This window comes from Phyllostomus discolor, chromosome 8 (assembly GCF_004126475.2).
Source record: "Phyllostomus discolor isolate MPI-MPIP mPhyDis1 chromosome 8, mPhyDis1.pri.v3, whole genome shotgun sequence".
NCBI lineage: Eukaryota > Metazoa > Chordata > Mammalia > Chiroptera > Phyllostomidae > Phyllostomus > Phyllostomus discolor.
The window spans coordinates 37,428,691-37,447,109 of record NC_040910.2 but is presented as its reverse complement, the minus strand read 5'-3'; the positions used below and the strand labels follow the sequence as shown (position 1 = coordinate 37,447,109).

The window sequence follows — 18,419 nt, the reverse complement described above, 5'->3', positions numbered from 1 at the left end:
AAAGAGGAAGGGTTGCATCCCTTAACATCCCAGGCCCCCTCCATGGCTTGGGGCGAGGGCGGGCAGGAAGCTGCCCCTGCAGAGGAGGGAGGGGCAGGCCACCTCAGGCACCCAAGGCCGGAAGTCCTGCAGGGTGTGGGCTCAGACTATCGGGCTTTGACCTCTGGGTTCCCTGCTCTGGTTGGCCCCTGACCCAAGCCCCCTCCTCTCCCAGAATACCACCAGGGCTCCCGCCTCGTGTCGGACCTCTGGAGGATCCAGACCTTTCCTAAATTACCAGGGCCTGAGACTGGTGTGCTAGGTAACCTGGCCCTGGGTATACTCCCTGGCCCTGACCATACATCCAACCTCCAAGCTGTGTCCTACCCAGGTACTACCCTCTCAGCCACCCGTGCTGGGCCTGGGAACTTAGTTGGTATCTACAACCTCAACATCTGGGGGTCCCACCTTCATCCACTTTGGGGCTGAGTGAGGGGATAATCATAAAACTTAGCTATTTTACATGGATTTCCTCACTTAACAAGCACTGCCACCTAGGAGATATAATTACACTCCCATTTATGGAGGCCCAGAGAGAAGCATCATTTACTTGTCCTGGGACAATTGGTGTTTCTGAAATTAGTGACGACTACTTCTGGCCAGTTTGTGATGGCCCAAGCTCCTGCCACCCAAAGCCCCAGCTCCAGGGATGCTAAAAGGGAGGGAAAGTTTCCTTCCCAGGAGTGTCGTGGAGGCATTTTGTGGAGGCCTTTCTGCCTTTCTCCCACCACCCAGTTACCCCCAAATCAACAGCAAAAAGGTATCAGGATGCCCAGGTCAGGCTGATCCCTTCAGACCTCAATGTCAACAGCGTAAACGTCCCCGCAGGTGGTGGAAGCGTGGGTGGGACAAGTCAGGTGTAACTTCCGCTTATGCAGTCGGGTCCCGGGAGTGAGGCCCGAGCTCTGTGACCCAGGTGACCTCCACAGAGCTGGTGGGGGTGTGGAGGGAGGTGGTCGACTGTGGAACCCACTGAATCATGGGGCTGTGTCTGCACAATGCAGGGTGGGGAGCACTTCTCTTTTCTTGCAGCTCCGGAACCTACCCCTCAGGGCGCAGCTCGGGGTGGGAGAGTCACGGCCCAGCCCAAGGGTCCTAGGAGGATCCCACCCTTCGTGGGTACTGCGGGTCGCATCGCACACAACTGCAGGGGGTGGGGTGGGGTCGCCAGCCACGGGTGTTCAGCAGTCGGAGGGGCAGCAGGTCAGACCAGGAAGAAGCGGGAGGCACAGAAAGGTAAACTGACGCCCAGAAAGAGCAATGGCAGCAAGGGTCCGGATCGGCCCTGCACCGCCCCCTCTCTCATTGAGGAAAAAGATGAATGGGAAGAGGCGGTCCCCGGAAACCCTCGAGGATGGAAACGTGGTTTCCAGGGCAACACGCCGCGAAACGTGTCTCACGTCACCATGAAGAAGGCGCCCTGCCCACCCCCTACTGTGCGTTTGAGGCCCAGGTCCCACCCACCGCCCGGGGACGCCTCATTGGTTGCTTCCCCATTGGCTCTTCTGTACACACCAATAGTGGTGCGTGGTTGCCTCTGAGGAGGTACTGCTTGGTGACCGGGCTGAGTGCGCAAGCGCGGAGCGGAGGCGTTAGGCACCCCACCCCTGCCTCTAGCGGCAGTTTTGACAACGGCAGATAGGCCTGGACGGAAGAGGGGGCGTATCCGGGGGCTCCGCACGCGGCTACCCCCTACCCGTACCCGCGCTGTCCCGTGCACCCTTCCACGCCCAGGTATTGCTCTCTGCCCCCTCTCCCACGACTCTGTGTGCGAGATCCCAAGCTGGGGGAGCACTGCAGCCCCCACGCTGCGGGAGCGCTGGGGACCAAACGGGAGGAAGGCACTTAAGTTGGGCTGAGACTGCGAGAGGATTAGGGGTTTGCCAAATAGAGGAACAGGGAGGCGTGCCCCCAGGTGGGGGGCACGGGGTGTGCAAAAACCAGGAGGCGTAAAAGCAAGGGCATTTTGGGGGCAGCCGGGAGATCAGGATGGGGGAGAAATAAAAGGCCAGGGACCCGAAAGGGTGATTCTCCAAGTCTGTGGCTTGGGGAATGAGATGGCAACCAGGGAGGAGCTGGTGGAGGGAACAGAAGCCAGGACATATAGGACAGACGTGGCTGGACGCTGGGCCTGGGCTTGGGGGAGAGGCCTGAGAAGGAACAGATAAGGTATTGTCTGAAGGGGCCTCCTGTTCTCAGCGGGGTGATTGGCAAGGGGGCCGCAGGTAGCTGGGAGATCGGAGGAAGGTGCCTTTTAAGAGCCCCTAGTATGTGGCCAACCTCTAGGCAGAAATTGTTGAACACCCCAGTGGGAGAGATTAGGGCGGCAGAAGTCCACATCGCTGCCTGGCTGTGGTTCAGGTTGGGATGTGACCAGGAGTTACACAGAGAAGGCAGAGGTCAGTGTGAACAGGGTAGGCTCTGCCAGCTGGGGAGGATGTGAGCCAAACCATTGGTCCCAGGCAGAGCTCAAGACTGAGATGAGGGTCCGGTGGGAGATGGTGGTGTGGAATGGCGTGGCCACCAAGGCGTGGAGCCTGAGTCCAGGTGGTGGCTAACAGGTGGGCGGTGCTCCTGGGGTGAAGAGGCTGCTGTGGGTGGGAAGGAGGAGGTCATGGCTTTCTGCTTGGGGCAACAGCCCTCCGGGGGTGGCCAAATGGGTCACTGGGCCTAGCTGCACAGTGTTGAAATGCCAAAGGCTAAAGTCAGTCAGGGGGTCGCTTGGGGAGGACGTTAGGGAGGAGCCATCTGATGAGGTGGAGTGAGTAGCATGCCACCAGGGCCAGCTGCACCCACAGCATTGGGAGAGTGTCTGGGGCACAGCTGCCCCCCCCCCCCCCCCCCCCCCCCCCCGCTACAGGGCCTAGTGGAACCTGCCCTCCTCTCCAGACTCATTGGGAATGGGAGTTACCAAGCCAAGAGGGCTGGGGCCCAACCCAGGAGTCTTGACTCCAATCCCACCCACGGCTGCCCAACCCTGGGAGGGCAGAGGATCAGCAGCCTCTGGTGTCACTGAGGGCAGGTGAGCAGCCTGCCTGTGGGTGGGGGCAGGGCCCCTGTCACCTGAGGCCCTGCTTCCTGACTGCTGTACCCTAGACCTGTGTCCTTGTTCTGCTGCCTTTATATCTGCCCCTGGCCTCCATCTGTCTCCGCCTTCCTCTCCTCTCTTTGTCCAGTTCTCTTCCTCTGTCTTTGTCCTCTCTCTCTCTTTTTGCCCTCCTTAGTCTCTTGGCCTGTCCCTATCCCTGTTCGGGTCTCCCTCTGTTGTCATCTGCTCTTTGTCCCACCAGCCCCTCCACTACTTCCACCCTCTTCTGGGAGCCCCTTTCTTTATCACCCTAAGCACATTCCGGCCTCCACCCACACCTCACCACCCCTCCCTGGAGTCAGCTGCTGCTGAGTTGGGTACCCAGCACCAAGGAAGTGGGCTTGGGCCAAGGTTACAGGTCGGGGAGCAGGCAGAGGTGGGGAGGACACCCCCTAACCCTTCTGGAATCTGGGTAGGGCCAGCCCCACAGGGTGGCAGGGGAAGGTGGCCCCTCACAGGCTGACCCCAACTGTGCTGTACCCCCCTCCCCACTCCTCAGATGTTCTCCACAGGCCTCCAGGAGAAGCAACACCACCTCAGACTTCCACACAGGGCCTCTTACAGCCTCAGACAGACTAATCTGCCTTCTTACAGGACATTTACGTGAGGCACCCTTCTCCATAGTCCACTTGCTTCCCTGTTCTGCAACACAGAACCCTAATACACAATATTCTACACACACCCCAAACCAGCCCCAACCCATACTTTGGTTCCGCCACAACCTCAATCAACTGCGTGACCCTCAAATCAAACCACACCTCTACTCTCAGCCTGGGCCAAGATCTCCTGTAAGAAAACTGCAAAGTTGGAAGTTACACCCAGCATTGGACACTCAGGTCCTGGAAGACTTGCTCACCCAACACAGCAGCCTCCCCAGACACACCCAGCACTCAGCCATAGACTCGCCTACACAGGCCCACTGGAGCCCAGCCAGGTGATTCTGGTGGGGACAGGTGCAGGGGGGTGTGGGCACATGTGTGGGCTGCTTGCCCCACAGCTCTTCCCGGAGTCACTGCAGCTGCCCAGGGAGGGAGCACTCCTCATTTGTGTACTCCAGTGTTACCACAGAGATGCCACAAGCCCCTTGTGCCTGTGGAGAACCTGTATGTGGGTGAAGACACTTGTGTGTGGGTGTGTGGGGCCAGGGTCAAATGTACAGGGCATCTGTGGGGATTAGCTCCTCCTATCCATGTTCTATGTCCAAATGCATGTTTGGTGTGTGCTTGTCAGTCACTGCATTTACCACCCTGTCCATGCCTCAGTTTTCCTCAGTAGAAGGGGCCGCCATCATGAGTTGAGGAAAGAGCAAACGTGTATGATGGGAGGGGCAGCCTTGTAGCTCCCACAGGCCTTCGCCCAGGTGCAGGTTGGAGCAAATGAACAAAGTCTGTGTCTTATTGTGTCCCCCAGGATCCCACTCTGCAGCCCATCATGTGTGCATGCAGTTTGTGGGGACTGGGGTCACTACCTGGCCTTTATACTCCTGGGATGGGAGCCTTGGGGGGGGAGCACAAACAAGTCAGTCTCCATGTTCTGGACTGTGAGTCATCGGCATCTGCCAGTTGTCCCCCCTACCCTTTGAATCCTCCTCCATGTGGAGACCTCCTCTTAGAAACCAGAGAAACTAAGCTCTGGGCAGCTAAATCTCCTGTGCTCACAGTTGGCAACCAGCTGGGGCCTCCTAGGACCAGAAGCCCCCACCTCCTTCTGCAGGTGGAAACTAGGTAGGGGGCAGTTTAAAGCCTCCTCCTGGTTGTGGCCTCCTGTATCCTTCCTCTGCCCCAAGAGGCCCTGGCCACTGCTGATGCACAGCATGTGTGCCCACCCCAGGAGCATGAGTCATGCCACCAGCCATGGACACATATGCTTTGTGAGACCAGTCTATCCAAGTCACGCACACCCAGCCCTGTCCCCGGCTGCTCCCACATCCACATCCTGAATGCACAAGCTTTGGGATCTACGCACAACCCCCTGTGATTGTCCACATGGAGTGCCCTGCAAGTATGTTTCCATGTGTGCTCACACACACCTCCATGCCAGTTTTCTCACATGAGTTCCATGCACTCACTGCCATATCCATGTGCACGCGTACATAGTCCCATTTTCATGTCCACACAAGTAAGCGTCCCCAGAAATGCTTGTTTCCCTCTCTGTATCCATGAGTAGACTGCCCACGGGCACACATGTGCACCACACCTGGCAACTCACACACACACATTCAGTCTCTGATTCCCCAACCCTGGCTCTGGACGCCGCGGGTGTGGGCCAGGATCCTCCTGCTTCCTCACCCTGGCTGGGCAGGCCAGAAGGGTGTGGTAATTAGCTGGCCCCCAGGTCTCCCACATACAAGCGTCTCATCCCGGCCACCACCGTCCAGGTCTGAGGTCCTCATTACTGTCTCCTGCCTGGTCATTACTCGTGTCGGGGTAGAACCCGGCATCCGGCGGGCGGGGCCCAGCTGAGAGGATGGAGGGGGTGGTACGTGAGCGAGGTGGCCACACCCTCCGTCTCCATGGCGATGCCACTGTGGGGAGGGGCGGGGCGTCCAGCCTTAGTTGCAGAGACAGCTGCGGGGGCTCAGGAGTGGGGCGCCCCCTCCATGGCGTCCCTTTGGGGAGGGGCGATTTCCGAATGCGCCGACCTGGTCCTCCCGGCCTAATCCCCAGTCCCAGTCAGGGAGGCGGCGAGTACCGCGCGTTCCGGGCCGCAAATAGCAGCCTCGCCCCCGTCCGGGCTATTTTGAGCCTCCTCCTCCCCGGCTACCCACCCCTGCAGCGCTCGGGCTGAGGCGTGGGGCGAGACGGAGACCCCCTCCCACGATGAGACTCGTGGCGGGCCTGGCGGAACTCGGGTCAGGATGACAGCTAGGCCGCAGCGCCCCCTACTGTCCTCGGGGTGAGCGTGACACAGCGGCTGTGGCCGGGATGAGGGTGGTCCCAGGATCCTGAGAACACCCCATGGGAAACACACGGTTTTGGTTCTACACCGAGTCACAGGGACACGCATACTCGTGTTACCACAGAAACAGGCACGGAGACATTTTACATACCTGTGACGCAAGTACACGATGCCTGGTGCAGGTGCACCCGGGGACAGGTATCCAGTTACCAGTCCACACCTTGATGGCAACCCAGAACTGTCGTAGGTAAATGTGCAGCCCATACCAGCAATGGGGTCGTAGTAAACGTTTAATAAATTTGTGCTGGTGGAATGAATGCATGAACAAGGCACTTCACAAAACCTCTGAAGACTTTCTAGTGCAGGCATGTAGCTTGGATCTTTGGTTTGGCAGGCCAGGATCTGCACTAACTTTATTTACCCATGGAAGGGTCTAGGGCCACAGGAGACAGCATGAGCAGAGACTTGGGCAGGAGGCAGGTGTTGGCTACAAAAAGGGACTCCCCATGTTTGAGGATCCCTGCAAAGATCAGTCTCCTGATAGCAGAGATGTTGGGACATCTTGAAAAGACAGGAAAAGAACGCAAGGGGAGGAGCAGAGTGGCGCCGGCCCCCTATGGGGGTAGCGAGTGGGTTCTGGATGCACTGGGGCAGGGGTCATGGAGCAACTAGTGAAGGGTAAGCCAGCTGAGCCCAGTGGAAGAGTACAGTAAGGACTAGAGGACTGGCCCTAGTGGCAGGCTTGAAAGGCTGGTGGGGGTCAGTCTGTGGCTAGAGCTGGATGCAAAAGTGTTTGGCTAGGTGAGTGTTGGGGTGTGGGCTAGTGCAGGTCGGATTTGTAGGCTAACTGGATTGGGTGAGGTGGGTTCCCCAAAGTTGGGAAGTATGGAGAATTTGAATCATGGTGAATATTGTGGTCCACATAAATGAGCTTGTCTCAGTATTGGGGTTTGGGTGGGCTTTGCGGTAGACTCGTGAAGTGGTGTGTATTCAGGAACTTTGGACTGCTGGGAGCGCTGGACAAGTATAATTATGTGAACAGGTATATCAGGACTGTTGTCGGGGTTCAAATGTTGAGGTATCAAAACTGAGCACAGTATCTATGGGAACCTGGGTGAGGTGGAAATGTAGGCAACTGTTGGAGCAAAGCAAAGGTCACAGTTCCGCCAGAGACTCCAGCCTCTGGCAACAGTGGTCGGAGGCCTTTGATCCGGGTGGGAGGTGGGTACGCGGAAGTGGGTCAGCCCCGCCCCGGTCCCGCCCCCTCTCGAAGGCGGGGGACTGCGGACCTACGCGTTCCCGCCAGTCACAGCGCCCGACACCGGAGCGCGGAAAAGGCGTGGCCTATACAAGTCCGGCCCACAGCCACGGAATATAAGGCGTGGCCAGTGGCCGCGTAGCCTGAGATTGGCCAAGGCGGCACCTGGGGGCGGAGCCCAGCGGCGACGTACATAAGAGCGGCCCCCGGTGGGCCCCCCCGCTCACTTGCGCGTTAGGAGGCTCTGGTCGTATTGTCGTGTCGTCTTCCTGCCTGCGTCAGGGACCTGCCCTACTCTGTGGTGAGGGCCCTGGCGGCACTGGCTCCAAGGGCCCCGGGCGGCGGGCGGCCTGGGGCCGACCGGAGGAGGCAGGGCGGCGGCGGTGCGCCCCTGATTAGGGGTAGTGCTGGGACGGGCTCAGGGTGGAGTCTGCCCCACCGGCGGTGTGGGGTGGCGGTAGACTCGGCCAAGCCGCAGCCGGGGGGCGTCCCCTCGGTGGCCTAGGCTTGCCGAAAGTGGGGCGCCGCCGCCACCGCAAAATGGCGGCCACGAGCGCGAGGCTGCGGCCCACGAAATGGCGGGAGCGCCGAGTGCCCGGATGCAATGGCTCAGGGCCCGCGCAGGACGCATGCGCGCGGTGTGGGCGGGCCTGGGGCGGGGCCACTTGGCGGTCCTCTGCCACGGCCTGTGCCTTCCTCAGTTTCTCCTTGAATTTGCTCGAGGGGAATGCGGACCACGTGTCTCAGTCCCAAGTTGGGTTTTGAGTTGCACGTTTCCAGGCCTGTGTCTCCGGAACCATGTGGCAGAGGTTCTTCCAGCCCAGAAAGGGTCTATCCAAATTAGCACCGGCCTTACATATCCTCTGCACGTTGGAGCCCCACCCTATCTCCCCACGAAGGCCCGGTTTCTGCCCCCCCCCCCCCCACAGGCGCCCTACAGTGGACCATTGACTTTGCTATTTCCACCCCAATCGTTCTGTTAAGTAGTTTGGTGCCTGTGTGCAAAAGGAAGAACCGAGATAACAAAGGCAGATTCCTGTCTTAAGTGTCCAATCCTAAATATCTCCTGGGAGCATCATCTGGGGTCCACCACCAGGACTGCACTGAGGAGTACAAAGAACCTGACCCGCTATTGAGGAGCCCTAGGTGGGGACAGGGGGCCCAGAGTAATGAAGGAATTAACAGCTTTTTTTAAAATTAAGTTTTGGGTGTGGGTTTATGATGGTAAATAGGAGAAAGATAATTTTTTAGTGTGTCTTCAACAAGCATATGTTATTTGTATATAAAGTAGAATAGGAGGGAGGGGTGAACAGTGAAGCCCCTGGAGGACCTCAAGATTTCAATGGTTTGCCACAGGTCACCATGGCATCAGATGAAGGCAAGCTTTTCGTTGGAGGGCTGAGTTTTGACACCAATGAGCAGTCGCTGGAGCAGGTCTTCTCAAAATACGGACAGATTTCTGAAGGTGAGGCTGGTGCTGGCCTGGTGGCAGCTGAGCAAAACTTTTGGGGATGTTGGGTGTCAACTGCAGACTTCTTCCCTGTACAGTGGTGGTCGTGAAAGACAGGGAGACCCAGCGGTCGAGGGGCTTTGGGTTTGTCACCTTTGAGAACATTGATGATGCCAAGGACGCCATGATGGCCATGAATGGGAAGGTGAGGGGCAGCTGCTCTGGGGATGTAGAGGGTTGTGGTTTGCAGGGCAGGGAGGTGCAGAAGCTGACTTGAGCCAATCTCTTGATCTCCACAGTCTGTAGATGGGCGACAGATTCGAGTTGACCAGGCCGGCAAGTCATCCGACAACCGATCCCGTGGGTACCGAGGTGGCTCTGCTGGGGGCCGAGGAGGCTTCTTCCGTGGGGGCCGAGGCCGGGGGCGTGGGTTCTCCAGAGGTGAGTGCCACTTTGATGCCTGAGGTCCTTGAGGACATGATGGTAACACTGCTGCAAGGAGCTGGCACTCACTTGTCCTCCCTGTTCTTGTCTGTAGGAGGAGGGGACCGAGGCTATGGGGGGAGCCGGTTCGAGTCCAGGAGTGGGGGCTATGGGGGCTCCAGAGACTACAGTAGGTAAGGATGTGGTCCTGCCTGAGTGTGTGGCAGGGTTCTGTTGGGATGCCGGCACAGGGTTCGGGTGAGTAGACTAAGGTGCCCTCCAGTGCCCACATATTTCCTTCCTACAGCCGGAGTCAGGGTGGTGGCTACGGCGACCGGAGCTCAGGAGGGTCCTATAGAGACAGCTATGACAGTTATGGTAAGTCATACTCCGAGGGCCTGTGGTGGGAGCTCAGCAAGCTTTGGCACCCTCTGTGAGCAACACTCAGACCTTGTCACTGTGCTTGCCCATAAGGGACGAGATTGCCCTCTCAGGTCTCCATGCCAGCGGCGATTTGTACCACAAAACATAAAAGCTAGACCAGACCAAGAAAGAAAGGGAGATGAGGGGCCCGCTGAGCAGGCAGCATAAATGCATGTGTGGCCACCCAGCCCCGCCGCCCTCAGCTGTGGGGGGGGTTGGTTGCTCCCGAGGCCACAGAGCCGAGCCCTTCAGGTCTGAACCCGGGAGTGGAATGCTGCCTCTTGTTGCGTGCTTCAGTGCTTTTACACTGTACCTGCTTCTTGTTCTCAGCTACACACAACGAGTAAAAATCCTTCCTGCTCAAGATCGTCCTTCCAATGGCTGTATATTTAAAGATTTTGGGAGCTTCGCTGAATCGTTAATGTGTAGTGAACACATCTCCTTGTACCCACTTTTGTAGTCTTACCAGTTCTAATCTTGTCAAACACAGCCTGACTGCTTCTCACCCCCTAGATGGCCTATTAGACTTTACTTTTTAAGGAAGCGCTGTCAGTTTTTAAGGGTTTTAAAAACGTTTTTGAAAAGCGCTTCTGATTTTATGTGTGTGTTTTTTTTTGTTTGTTTCTTTTTGTTTTTTTTTTTTTGTTTTTAATTTAACCATGAGCCATGAGTTTTTGAGAAAATCATTGGGGGTTGTGTGGGTTTTTTGGTTTTGGTTGTGTTGTCTTTTTTTATTTCCCTTTTTAGTGGGGTTGGTTGAAGTTGGGCTCCCCCACCCCCACTTGATTCAAGTCTCGGAGACTGGACAGACTTTGAGTCCGTTTTTTGTTAGAAGCTGAGCAGGCCGTAGCTTTTTTCCAGTTCCATGTACTGTTCCTGAGTGTAGCATGGTGGGACCGGCCCCAGGTGGCAGCAGAGGTGCCTGGCTGTCTGGGCCCAGCCTGTACAGCCCATCTGCCGTATATAGCTCACAGTAGACTCGAAGATGTCCCTGAGAGGTTCTTGAAAATGTTTTATTTATATTGTCCTTTTTTACTGGAAGACATATGCATATCCTATTGATGTTGTATTTGAAGTGGTTAAGGAATTCTTGTACACAGTTTCTTTGGCTTTACGAAGCTGATTAAAAGACCGTCTGAAATGAACCTTGCTCTGACAATTTCCCTTTCATTGCTCAACACACTCCTGCTGCTAGCTCTTGGCACTCAGACCTCAGCAGAGAGGGCTGCAATTTGAGAAGCAGGCCTGTGAGCCCTGCCTGAAGCTTGCAGAGAGCTAGACCAGGAAGGCAGAGTAAACTGACACTGGCAGGCCTCTTGTGACAGCTGACTGCCACTGGTCCTGGTTAGGTGAGCAGGTGGGTGACAAAAGTGGGCAGGTTGGACCTCGAGGTGGCCCTGGCAGGCTTCTGGCGGTAGCAGCCAGAGGGCTTGATGGGCGGGCAGCTCAGCAGGAACAGTTGACACATGGGCACTTGACGTTGACCAGACTGCATAGCCTAGAAGCAGGCCAGAGAGCAGACTGCAGGCAGTGTCCCTGGGTGACCACAGACTGACTGCTTGTTAGCTAGCTCTGCTGTTGCTTTACAAGTTCTGAGAGTTCTCCGCTAGCCTATGGAAGCTGCAGCCCCTCGGAGGACAGAAGTGTTGTGCGCCCAACAGAAACCTCTGAGACGCAAGCTGCTCCCTTGGCTAGCTCATATGTGGAAATAGCCCTGTAATTCGAGGTAACTCCTTTTGCTCGTGTCCACATCCCTCCTCTTGTCAAGAGCTCATTTGAAAGTAAAATTATGTGCCTGGGTAATGTTTCTTTGACTGTTTTTTGCTTTTCCATTTTCTTTTTTAAAAAAATCAAGCTGGAACTAAAGTCAGATCCCAGCCATTAGCCCTTCCTCGCCTGCAGCCAGGCGAGCAAGCCAGGCAGTTGTGCTTTGCAAGTAGGTTCAATCTGTAAGCAGGATTGGAGAGCACTGAGCATCCTGCCTTTTGGCTTTTTTGTTCATCAATTGACAGTGTTTTCCAGATCTCCTTGTCACACTCCTAACTTACAGCTCTCTGATGTTTGTTGCCACCATGAGTTTTTTTCCCAGATCCCACACCATTCTCTAAGCAGCTCCATCCCCAGTGGGTAGCTGGCTCTGCTTAGGGATGGAATGTGGCCTGGTCAAGGCTCAGGCTTGCCCTGGTCATGCCAACCCATGATGGGGGCTCTACCAGGATGGCCCGATGACTAGCTTGAGACCCTCCTAGGAGCTGTGGATGGTTTCGGGTGAGGTGGGGAGGGGCAGCTGTGAGCACGTCCAAGTCCCTGGGGTAACACTCCTTTGTTTTGGCAGGTTGAAGGGAAGCCAGTGCAACTCAGAAGGGTGGCCCAACAGCAGTGATGGCCTGGGATACTGTCCCAAGAGGGATTTCACCTGGGAGCAGGAGCCAAAGACACAGCAGCCCCCTGCTCTCATAGCCTGTCACCTGTAAGTTCTTTTTTGGGGGTGATAACAATCCTCTGTCCCTGGTGGGGGGTGACACACAATCCTATGGCCCTGGCAGTGTCCTTTCCTGTGGTTTCTTTCTGGTTTCCTGTCCAACCCACAGCACCCTTTGAGGACACCTTTCTGTGTGTTCCTCCTACTGGAGCCAGCTATAGTTCTCTTTTCACTCATTTATCCAGCAGGTTTCTTCATTGGCAAGGATGGAGTGCAGGGCTTCAAGTCACTCCAGGAGGACGAGTGAGTGGCAGCTTGCACATGGCCAGTCCTCACCAGCAACAGTGTGGCAGGACATGGGATTCAGATTTGAATAAAGGACTGGTGTGTCTACCCAGAAATCTGAGTCTGGTTTGGGGTGTGGCTGATTGGGGTGGGGGGGGTGTCCCTGTGCCTCAGGTGAAGGCTGGTGAGAAATGGGGGTACCCTAAAGAAAAACTTCTGGCCTTGGTTTAGGATACTAGCTGGGACCAAACCAGACCAGCCAGTCACTTCATTGTCTTCTTGGGTTCACCTAGGGGCACACTCGGCCTCAGAGGAGGAGGTAGTGGTGTCTGGGCCCCCTCATCTGAGATGGGCATCTGTCTCTCAGGGCCCTGGCAACAGTATTGGCACAGAGTGACCTTAGACACCATCGTCTGTTGCCCATAGAGCCAAGCTTTCTTCCTGAGTTGGTGGCTGAGAGTCCCTTGGGGTTGGGCCTTGTCTGCTGAACTGAGGGAGATGGGGAGGGGAGGAGGGTGGCAACTGACCCAAGGTTGGGTCAGTGCAATCAGGATGACTTTGGTGCCCCCTACTGCTACTCAGGGCAGAATGCCCAGGCTAGGACAGGCAGGCCTACTTTCCAGGAGGGCCCATTTCTCGGCACAAAAGCCAGAGTGGGGACCAAAGCAGCAGGAGTTACCAGGCTCATGTGGGAGAAGCTCCAGGGGTATTGTGCTGAGCTTGGTATGACCATGTCCCTTGCACGGATCTTTGACCCCGCTATACAGTTGGGAACGTCGTTCCTGGGGGGGCACTAGTTCCTGTGTGGCTTGTAGACGACGTTCCCCTTGGCTGTGGCACTCAGGCTGGGACCCAGGAGGAACAAGTCATGGCCCCCAGACAAGATTTAGGGTGTGCACACAGCTGGCTAGGCGCAGAGCAGTGTGGGAAAAACTCAGGACTGCAGAGGTGAAGTGGGGTAGTGGATAAGGGGCGGGGTGTTTCCGAGTGTCAAGCTCCGCCCCCTGTGAGCCATTGGTTGGTACCGCCCTGTGCCAGTGAGGGACTGGAGTTCGCTGAGGCGAGTCGGAGCTACCGCTTCCGCAGGGCGATGGGGCCGTGTGTGCTGCCCCTGCTGCTGCTCCTGCCGACACTGCTGCTGTCAGCGCTATTCTGCGGAGTCCAGGAGGTCGCTTCCCTGTCGTCGGGCTCCTCGCAGTCTACGGTCTCGCCATCACAGACCATAGCAAATGGAAGCCAGCCGGCTGTGCAGTACAACACTACGCACCTGCAGCCGCGGGGCTCGCTAGGCTCGCAGCTGCTGCGCTCTTTTTACGTGCTTATTGGCCTCACCAGTCTGGTTGTGTTCTACTTCCTCATCCGGGCCTTCAGGTACGTCAGGCGCACGCCACCGCCTTCTTGGCGAGCCCAACCAGTGTGCGTCTTGCCCTCCAGAGTGGGCGTGGATGGTGCATGTCATTGTGTCGTTATGTTGTCTGGGTGGGTTACATGGGTCACGTGAGACCTTAGTACTTCCTAATGTGGGCACGGATGCAGGGTTCTCGGATGTAGCAATGCAGGCTGGACGGTGGGGGTGGGCGTGTACTCGCTTTATGTTTTTTTCCTGCAGTTCCCTATACCAGGCGTCGCCCACCCGCCCAACCTGGGCCTGTGGTCCCAACCAGCTGCACCCTCCACTTTAAGCCACCCAGCCCAGAGAATGGAGCGGAGGGCCCACTGGGCAAGGCTGGATGGAACTGCTCCTTCCTTACCCGGAAGTCAGTTTCTTGGTTCCTCCCGTGTTCCCTCCAGAGAGATAAGGACTCCTTTTCCTCTACTGTGGCCCACATGCCCTGCCAGGTTCTGGTTTGGTCTCTGGCTTCCTTGTTTAGTTTCCTATTTGGGGCTGAGCTCCAGAGGGCCTTTGTCACACAGAGCTGACCATGTTCGGACGCTTTAAAGAGGTCCTGTTTGTCCCAGACTGGCACTCTGTGGGTGCACAGTGCTCTTGCTCCCTCTGAGTACTCGATCTTGCTGCATCTGCTGTAGAAAGCCTCCATCTTCTTCCTGGTGGTGGTCAAGAGCGAGGGCTTGTACCTGAGACAGACAGCCCTCAGTTTAGGTGTCCTTTCTACCCCTAACCTCTCTCTGAGACCCCGTTTTCTCATCAGTAGAGTGGGATAACAGCCAAGGGAAGCGTCCACCTCCCATTATTGACATAAGAGCAACTGATAATTACTGTGAACTTTATGAAGCAAACACACACACACACAATTAGACAAGGAAGCTTCACAGCTAAACTGTAGGGATCGGGAGAGGAGGTGGAAAGCAGAGACAATGGAGGATCATGGGAGAAGGCAGGAAGCAGGATGGGGTGTGAGCCTCCCCCAGAGGTGACTCAAGACAGCCACTGATCATGCCTGGGACTGCTTCCAGGTTGAAGAAACCCCAGCGGAGGAGCTACGGCCTCCTCGCCAACGAGGACCCCACAGAGATGGCCTCCCTGGACAGCAATGAGGAAACCATCTTTGAGACCACGAATCTGAGATGGTAGTGAAGTCCTCCCCCTACCTCCAGAAGCTCTGGGTGGGTGGGTGGGTGGAGCAGGGTTGGAGAGTTGGGAAGATCACTGATTGATTCTTGAGGTCATCCACTTGCGCCGACCAGGCTGTGTGGCCTTGGGTAAGACATGTGCCCTACCCAGCCTCAGTTTCCCATTTCTTTCAGATGGGAAGGGGCCACAGTCTTGAGTCAGTGCTCTGGGCCCAGCCCTGAAGACCAACATCATCATCAGAGTTGGAGAATTAACTGCAGGGTGCTATAGACGGGGTGGGTTGGGTGGCCTCTTCATGGCTCCAGCCCCAGGAAGAGCATAGCAGACAAAGGGAATGGCAGGAAGGAAGAAGGAGAGCAAGACTGAGGACCCAGGGGCTGCTGGGCACAGAGCTGGGACTGGACCTGAGCATGGAGTGATGGCTGTTCAGCCCAGCTTGTTGGGTACACAGGTGCTGAGGTCAGGAGACCATGGTATGGTTCTGGCTTTCCAAGCTTCCCAGGGGAGACATTGCTATAATGTGGTAGTTCCTCTGGTCTCCTCCACCTCCTGTGGCTAGGGAACCCCTTCCCCCTTCCCCCAAGGTGCAAAGTCAGGCAGGGCCTGGCAGGCTGGGGGAGGTGGACCCTGGTTGACCTGGGGACAGCAGTTGAAAAGGTGAGAAGGCTCCTGGGCACTCGGAGGGTGAGCCTCAGGCACAGTGGAAGGGAGTGGATCAGGGTAGGCCCCTTGCTCCACACCTCTCACCCCTATCCCTCATCTTCCAGACATTCAGGTCGGGGAGGCAGTGTTCCCAGAAGCCTTGGGGGAAGGACAAGAGACAGGGCCCCACTCCCAGTGCCTACACACCTGGCAGTTCTGCTGGCCCGAGAGCTCGAGTGGGACCTGCCCAGCCAGCCTGAAGCTACCTTGGCCCTCCACTGCCACAGGACCACCCAGGATGCCAGGTGCGAACCAGAGGGGCCTCTGGCTGCCCCATCCAGGATTCTGAGACCCTATGGCTGGACTTTGACTTGTGCCCCTGACCCTCCCCCCCGGGGACACAGCTGAGACCTGGCAGGCAGGTGGGCTTGTGGTCCTGTCTGGGAGAGCCTTCCTACTGGGCTGAGAACAATAAAGGCAGCAGTGGCTCTGTAGTTGTCACCCAACTCCATATTGGGCCAGACCTGGCATCCTGGCTCACAGGCAAGGTGGATAGCAGAACAGAGCTTGATCCAGGCCTGGCTTTTCTTACATGCGACCACACTGGGTTTCTTTGGTCTTGTCCCCATCTGTCCAGAGGGCACAAGGAGGAGTTCTGTGAGGTAGACAGAGAAATGGAGGGACCTCCCAGTCATTGCCCCTGGGCCTACTCCTCTACCAAAGGCCCTGTATAAAGGCTCCCTCTTCTGTGTTTCCTTCAGTCTAGGGCCCCTGAAAGGTCATGTCCTTTGGGATACTTGCCTCACCTCATTCGCACCACCAGCACCTTTGGGGCTGTAGTGTGTAGGGCCTGGATGAGGCCTCAGGACCCCTATGTCCACCATGCCCCATCCCTATCGGCCTCATTGATGAACCAGATCCCACCCAGGCACCCAACTTCATTCCTGGGGAGAGTCGAGGGGTTCTTCTGTGGGCTTTGTTATTCCTTCAAGTCACTATGTTGGCACAGGGTCCAGCTCTGTCACCCCTGCCCACTGTAAATGATCCTGGAGAGTTGGAGGGGAGGGGCTGAGGGGAAGGGCTGGCCTCTGGCAGCCCCACAACCTGAGGTCTTCCCCCAGGCCACTGGCCAGAGCCACCGTGGCCATGTCATTAGGGGGAGCAGCCACTAGGTGGTAGACTTGTGCTGTCTGGCCTCTGCCCCGCTTGCCTGCTGGGCCCTGGTGTGGCTTGGGCTCAGCCACTTGTACAGGTGGGGGAGAAATAAGTCCGTCTGGGAGCCCTGTTTTTCATGCCTACTCCTGAGCCTCACCTTGTTCCCATGTCCACTGTGAGATGGGCCCAGCCTGCTGCCCATTTGGGATCCATCAGCCTCCTGGGCCTGTCCCTCTCAGCCCCACTGACCCTCCTCACCAGGGCTGAGCCTGGGTCCCTGCCTGTTGCCATCTCTGCCAGTCAGTTCATCACTCCTCTCTCCATCTCGGGTCCTACGGAAGCCAGCTGATCCCCAGTTGGCTTCCTTGGGTATCTCTGTCTGCGCCTCCTAACTCTTCACATTTCTATTTCCCGTTCCCCCTCAACCCTCAGGAAGTTTTCTCTCTATGACTGCTTCCTGCCCATCCCCACCACCATTCTTTGGGAGGGCCCTACACTGAGGGATCAGTAGATCCTCCAGGGAAGGTTGAAGACATGAGGCCACAGTCCCCTGGAGGCCCCAGATGTCACACCCCCTTGGGCTCTGGCTCTTTCCTCCCTATCTGTCCCCACCCCTCTCCACACATCTCTGTCTTTCTGCACTTCTAAGCCCCTGCCTGCCTCCCTGTCTGCGTCTCTGTATCTGCATAGCCTCCCACTTGGTCTCCCTTCGTCTCAGTCTGTCTCTGCTCTCTACCTCTCTCCCTGTCTGAACCACTGGGACATGCTTTTAACAGGTGCACAGAAACCATGTGGGTTCCCCCACCCTGTGATCTGTGCCTCTCTCCCGCAGCTCTGAGCGATTTCTTGAGCTTCAAAAGGTACATTAATTACTCTAATGAGGTCAGGAGAGACCCCACGCCTGCCATCCGGAGCCGAGAACACACTACATGCCCTCCAGCCCGGCTGCCTCCTGTCCACCCCGTGGGGCGGGGAGGGGTGCCCCTTGTTTCCAGGCCCCGGCACCTGTCAGTGCCTGTCAGCCTCACCACGCACCCCCTGCATTAGTTAGTGTGGAGTAATTGGCAGCCCCCTCCAAGGTTAATGCAATATTAGCAGGAAGTTCTCAGTGGCTGAAAGCTGGAAGAGGGGCCTGTCAGCACAAGATGAAAGGCCCAGGTCTGGTGGCTCGAGGGCCCGTGTGTGTGCATGCATTTGAGCATGGAGGGGCTTCTAGCATTCTACCTCTCACACTCACACGCAGGCACAGGACATGTAGCACATGACATGGAATATCACACATATAGGACGGACACAGGACACATATGCTGACATACCGCCTCCAACAGATCCCAAGCCTGTGCCAGATTGGGGTACACAGCCCATAGCCTGGCCCCCTTGAGGCCCCTCTCAGTACCTCTACCACCTCCCCCCGCACATGCCCACTGAATATGCAGCAAACCTGTCCCCTCAGCCGTGGGTAGGTTGGAATCTCCAGCTCCTGGTTGATCACTATATGGCTTCTCCATCTTGGGAATGTGGACAAGTGGGAGCTGGACACCTCGGGCTCCTTAAAGGGGCAGCTTGTGGCTGGCTGCCTCAGGCCAGTGGCTGGTGGTAGTCAAATTGTCTTCCAGGAGGTGGGGGTTCTTCTGCTGGCTCTGATGTGGGCTCCCTAGGACATGGCCCCTGCATCCAGTAGGGCCACATCCCTCTCACCTGGTGTTAGCAAGTGATGCCACTGTGCCCTCCTGGGGTTCCCAGGACAGAAGTCCTCTCTGATCCCCATCCTCTCTGGTGGCTCATCTAATCCTCCCTGGAGGT

The 18,419-nt window shown here is 56.9% G+C and overlaps 2 protein-coding genes across 9 annotated transcripts; both read left to right on the top strand.

Annotated features, from left to right (window-relative positions):
* Positions 1-1,630: 1,630 nt before the first annotated feature.
* Positions 1,631-12,402, top strand: LOC114502427 (cold inducible RNA binding protein). 7 transcript variants are annotated; one of them, XM_028519347.2, is made up of 8 exons: positions 7,434-7,584; positions 8,640-8,748; positions 8,832-8,938; positions 9,033-9,174; positions 9,272-9,350; positions 9,464-9,534; positions 9,910-12,049; positions 12,247-12,394. In XM_028519347.2, the coding sequence occupies exons 2-7, from the start codon at positions 8,646-8,648 to the stop codon at positions 9,924-9,926; spliced, it is 519 nt and encodes a 172-aa protein (XP_028375148.1). In that variant the 5' UTR covers positions 7,434-7,584; positions 8,640-8,645; the 3' UTR covers positions 9,927-12,049; positions 12,247-12,394. The 7 variants fall into 7 exon arrangements, with proteins under 7 accessions (XP_028375147.1, XP_028375151.1, XP_028375148.1 ...); XM_028519351.2 differs by having other exon boundaries at positions 7,444-7,584; positions 11,915-12,049; positions 12,247-12,402; XM_028519346.2 differs by lacking the exon at positions 7,434-7,584 and adding an exon at positions 1,631-1,773 and having other exon boundaries at positions 9,464-12,049.
* A 748-nt stretch (positions 12,403-13,150) lies between these two features.
* FAM174C (family with sequence similarity 174 member C) lies at positions 13,151-16,052 on the top strand. 2 transcript variants are annotated; one of them, XM_028520767.2, is made up of 3 exons: positions 13,160-13,657; positions 14,702-14,815; positions 15,587-16,052. In XM_028520767.2, coding segments are annotated over exons 1-3 (396 nt in total). In that variant the 5' UTR covers positions 13,160-13,376; the 3' UTR covers positions 15,588-16,052. The 2 variants fall into 2 exon arrangements, with proteins under 2 accessions (XP_028376567.1, XP_028376568.1); XM_028520766.2 differs by lacking the exon at positions 15,587-16,052 and having other exon boundaries at positions 13,151-13,657; positions 14,702-14,819.
* Positions 16,053-18,419: the final 2,367 nt, after the last annotated feature.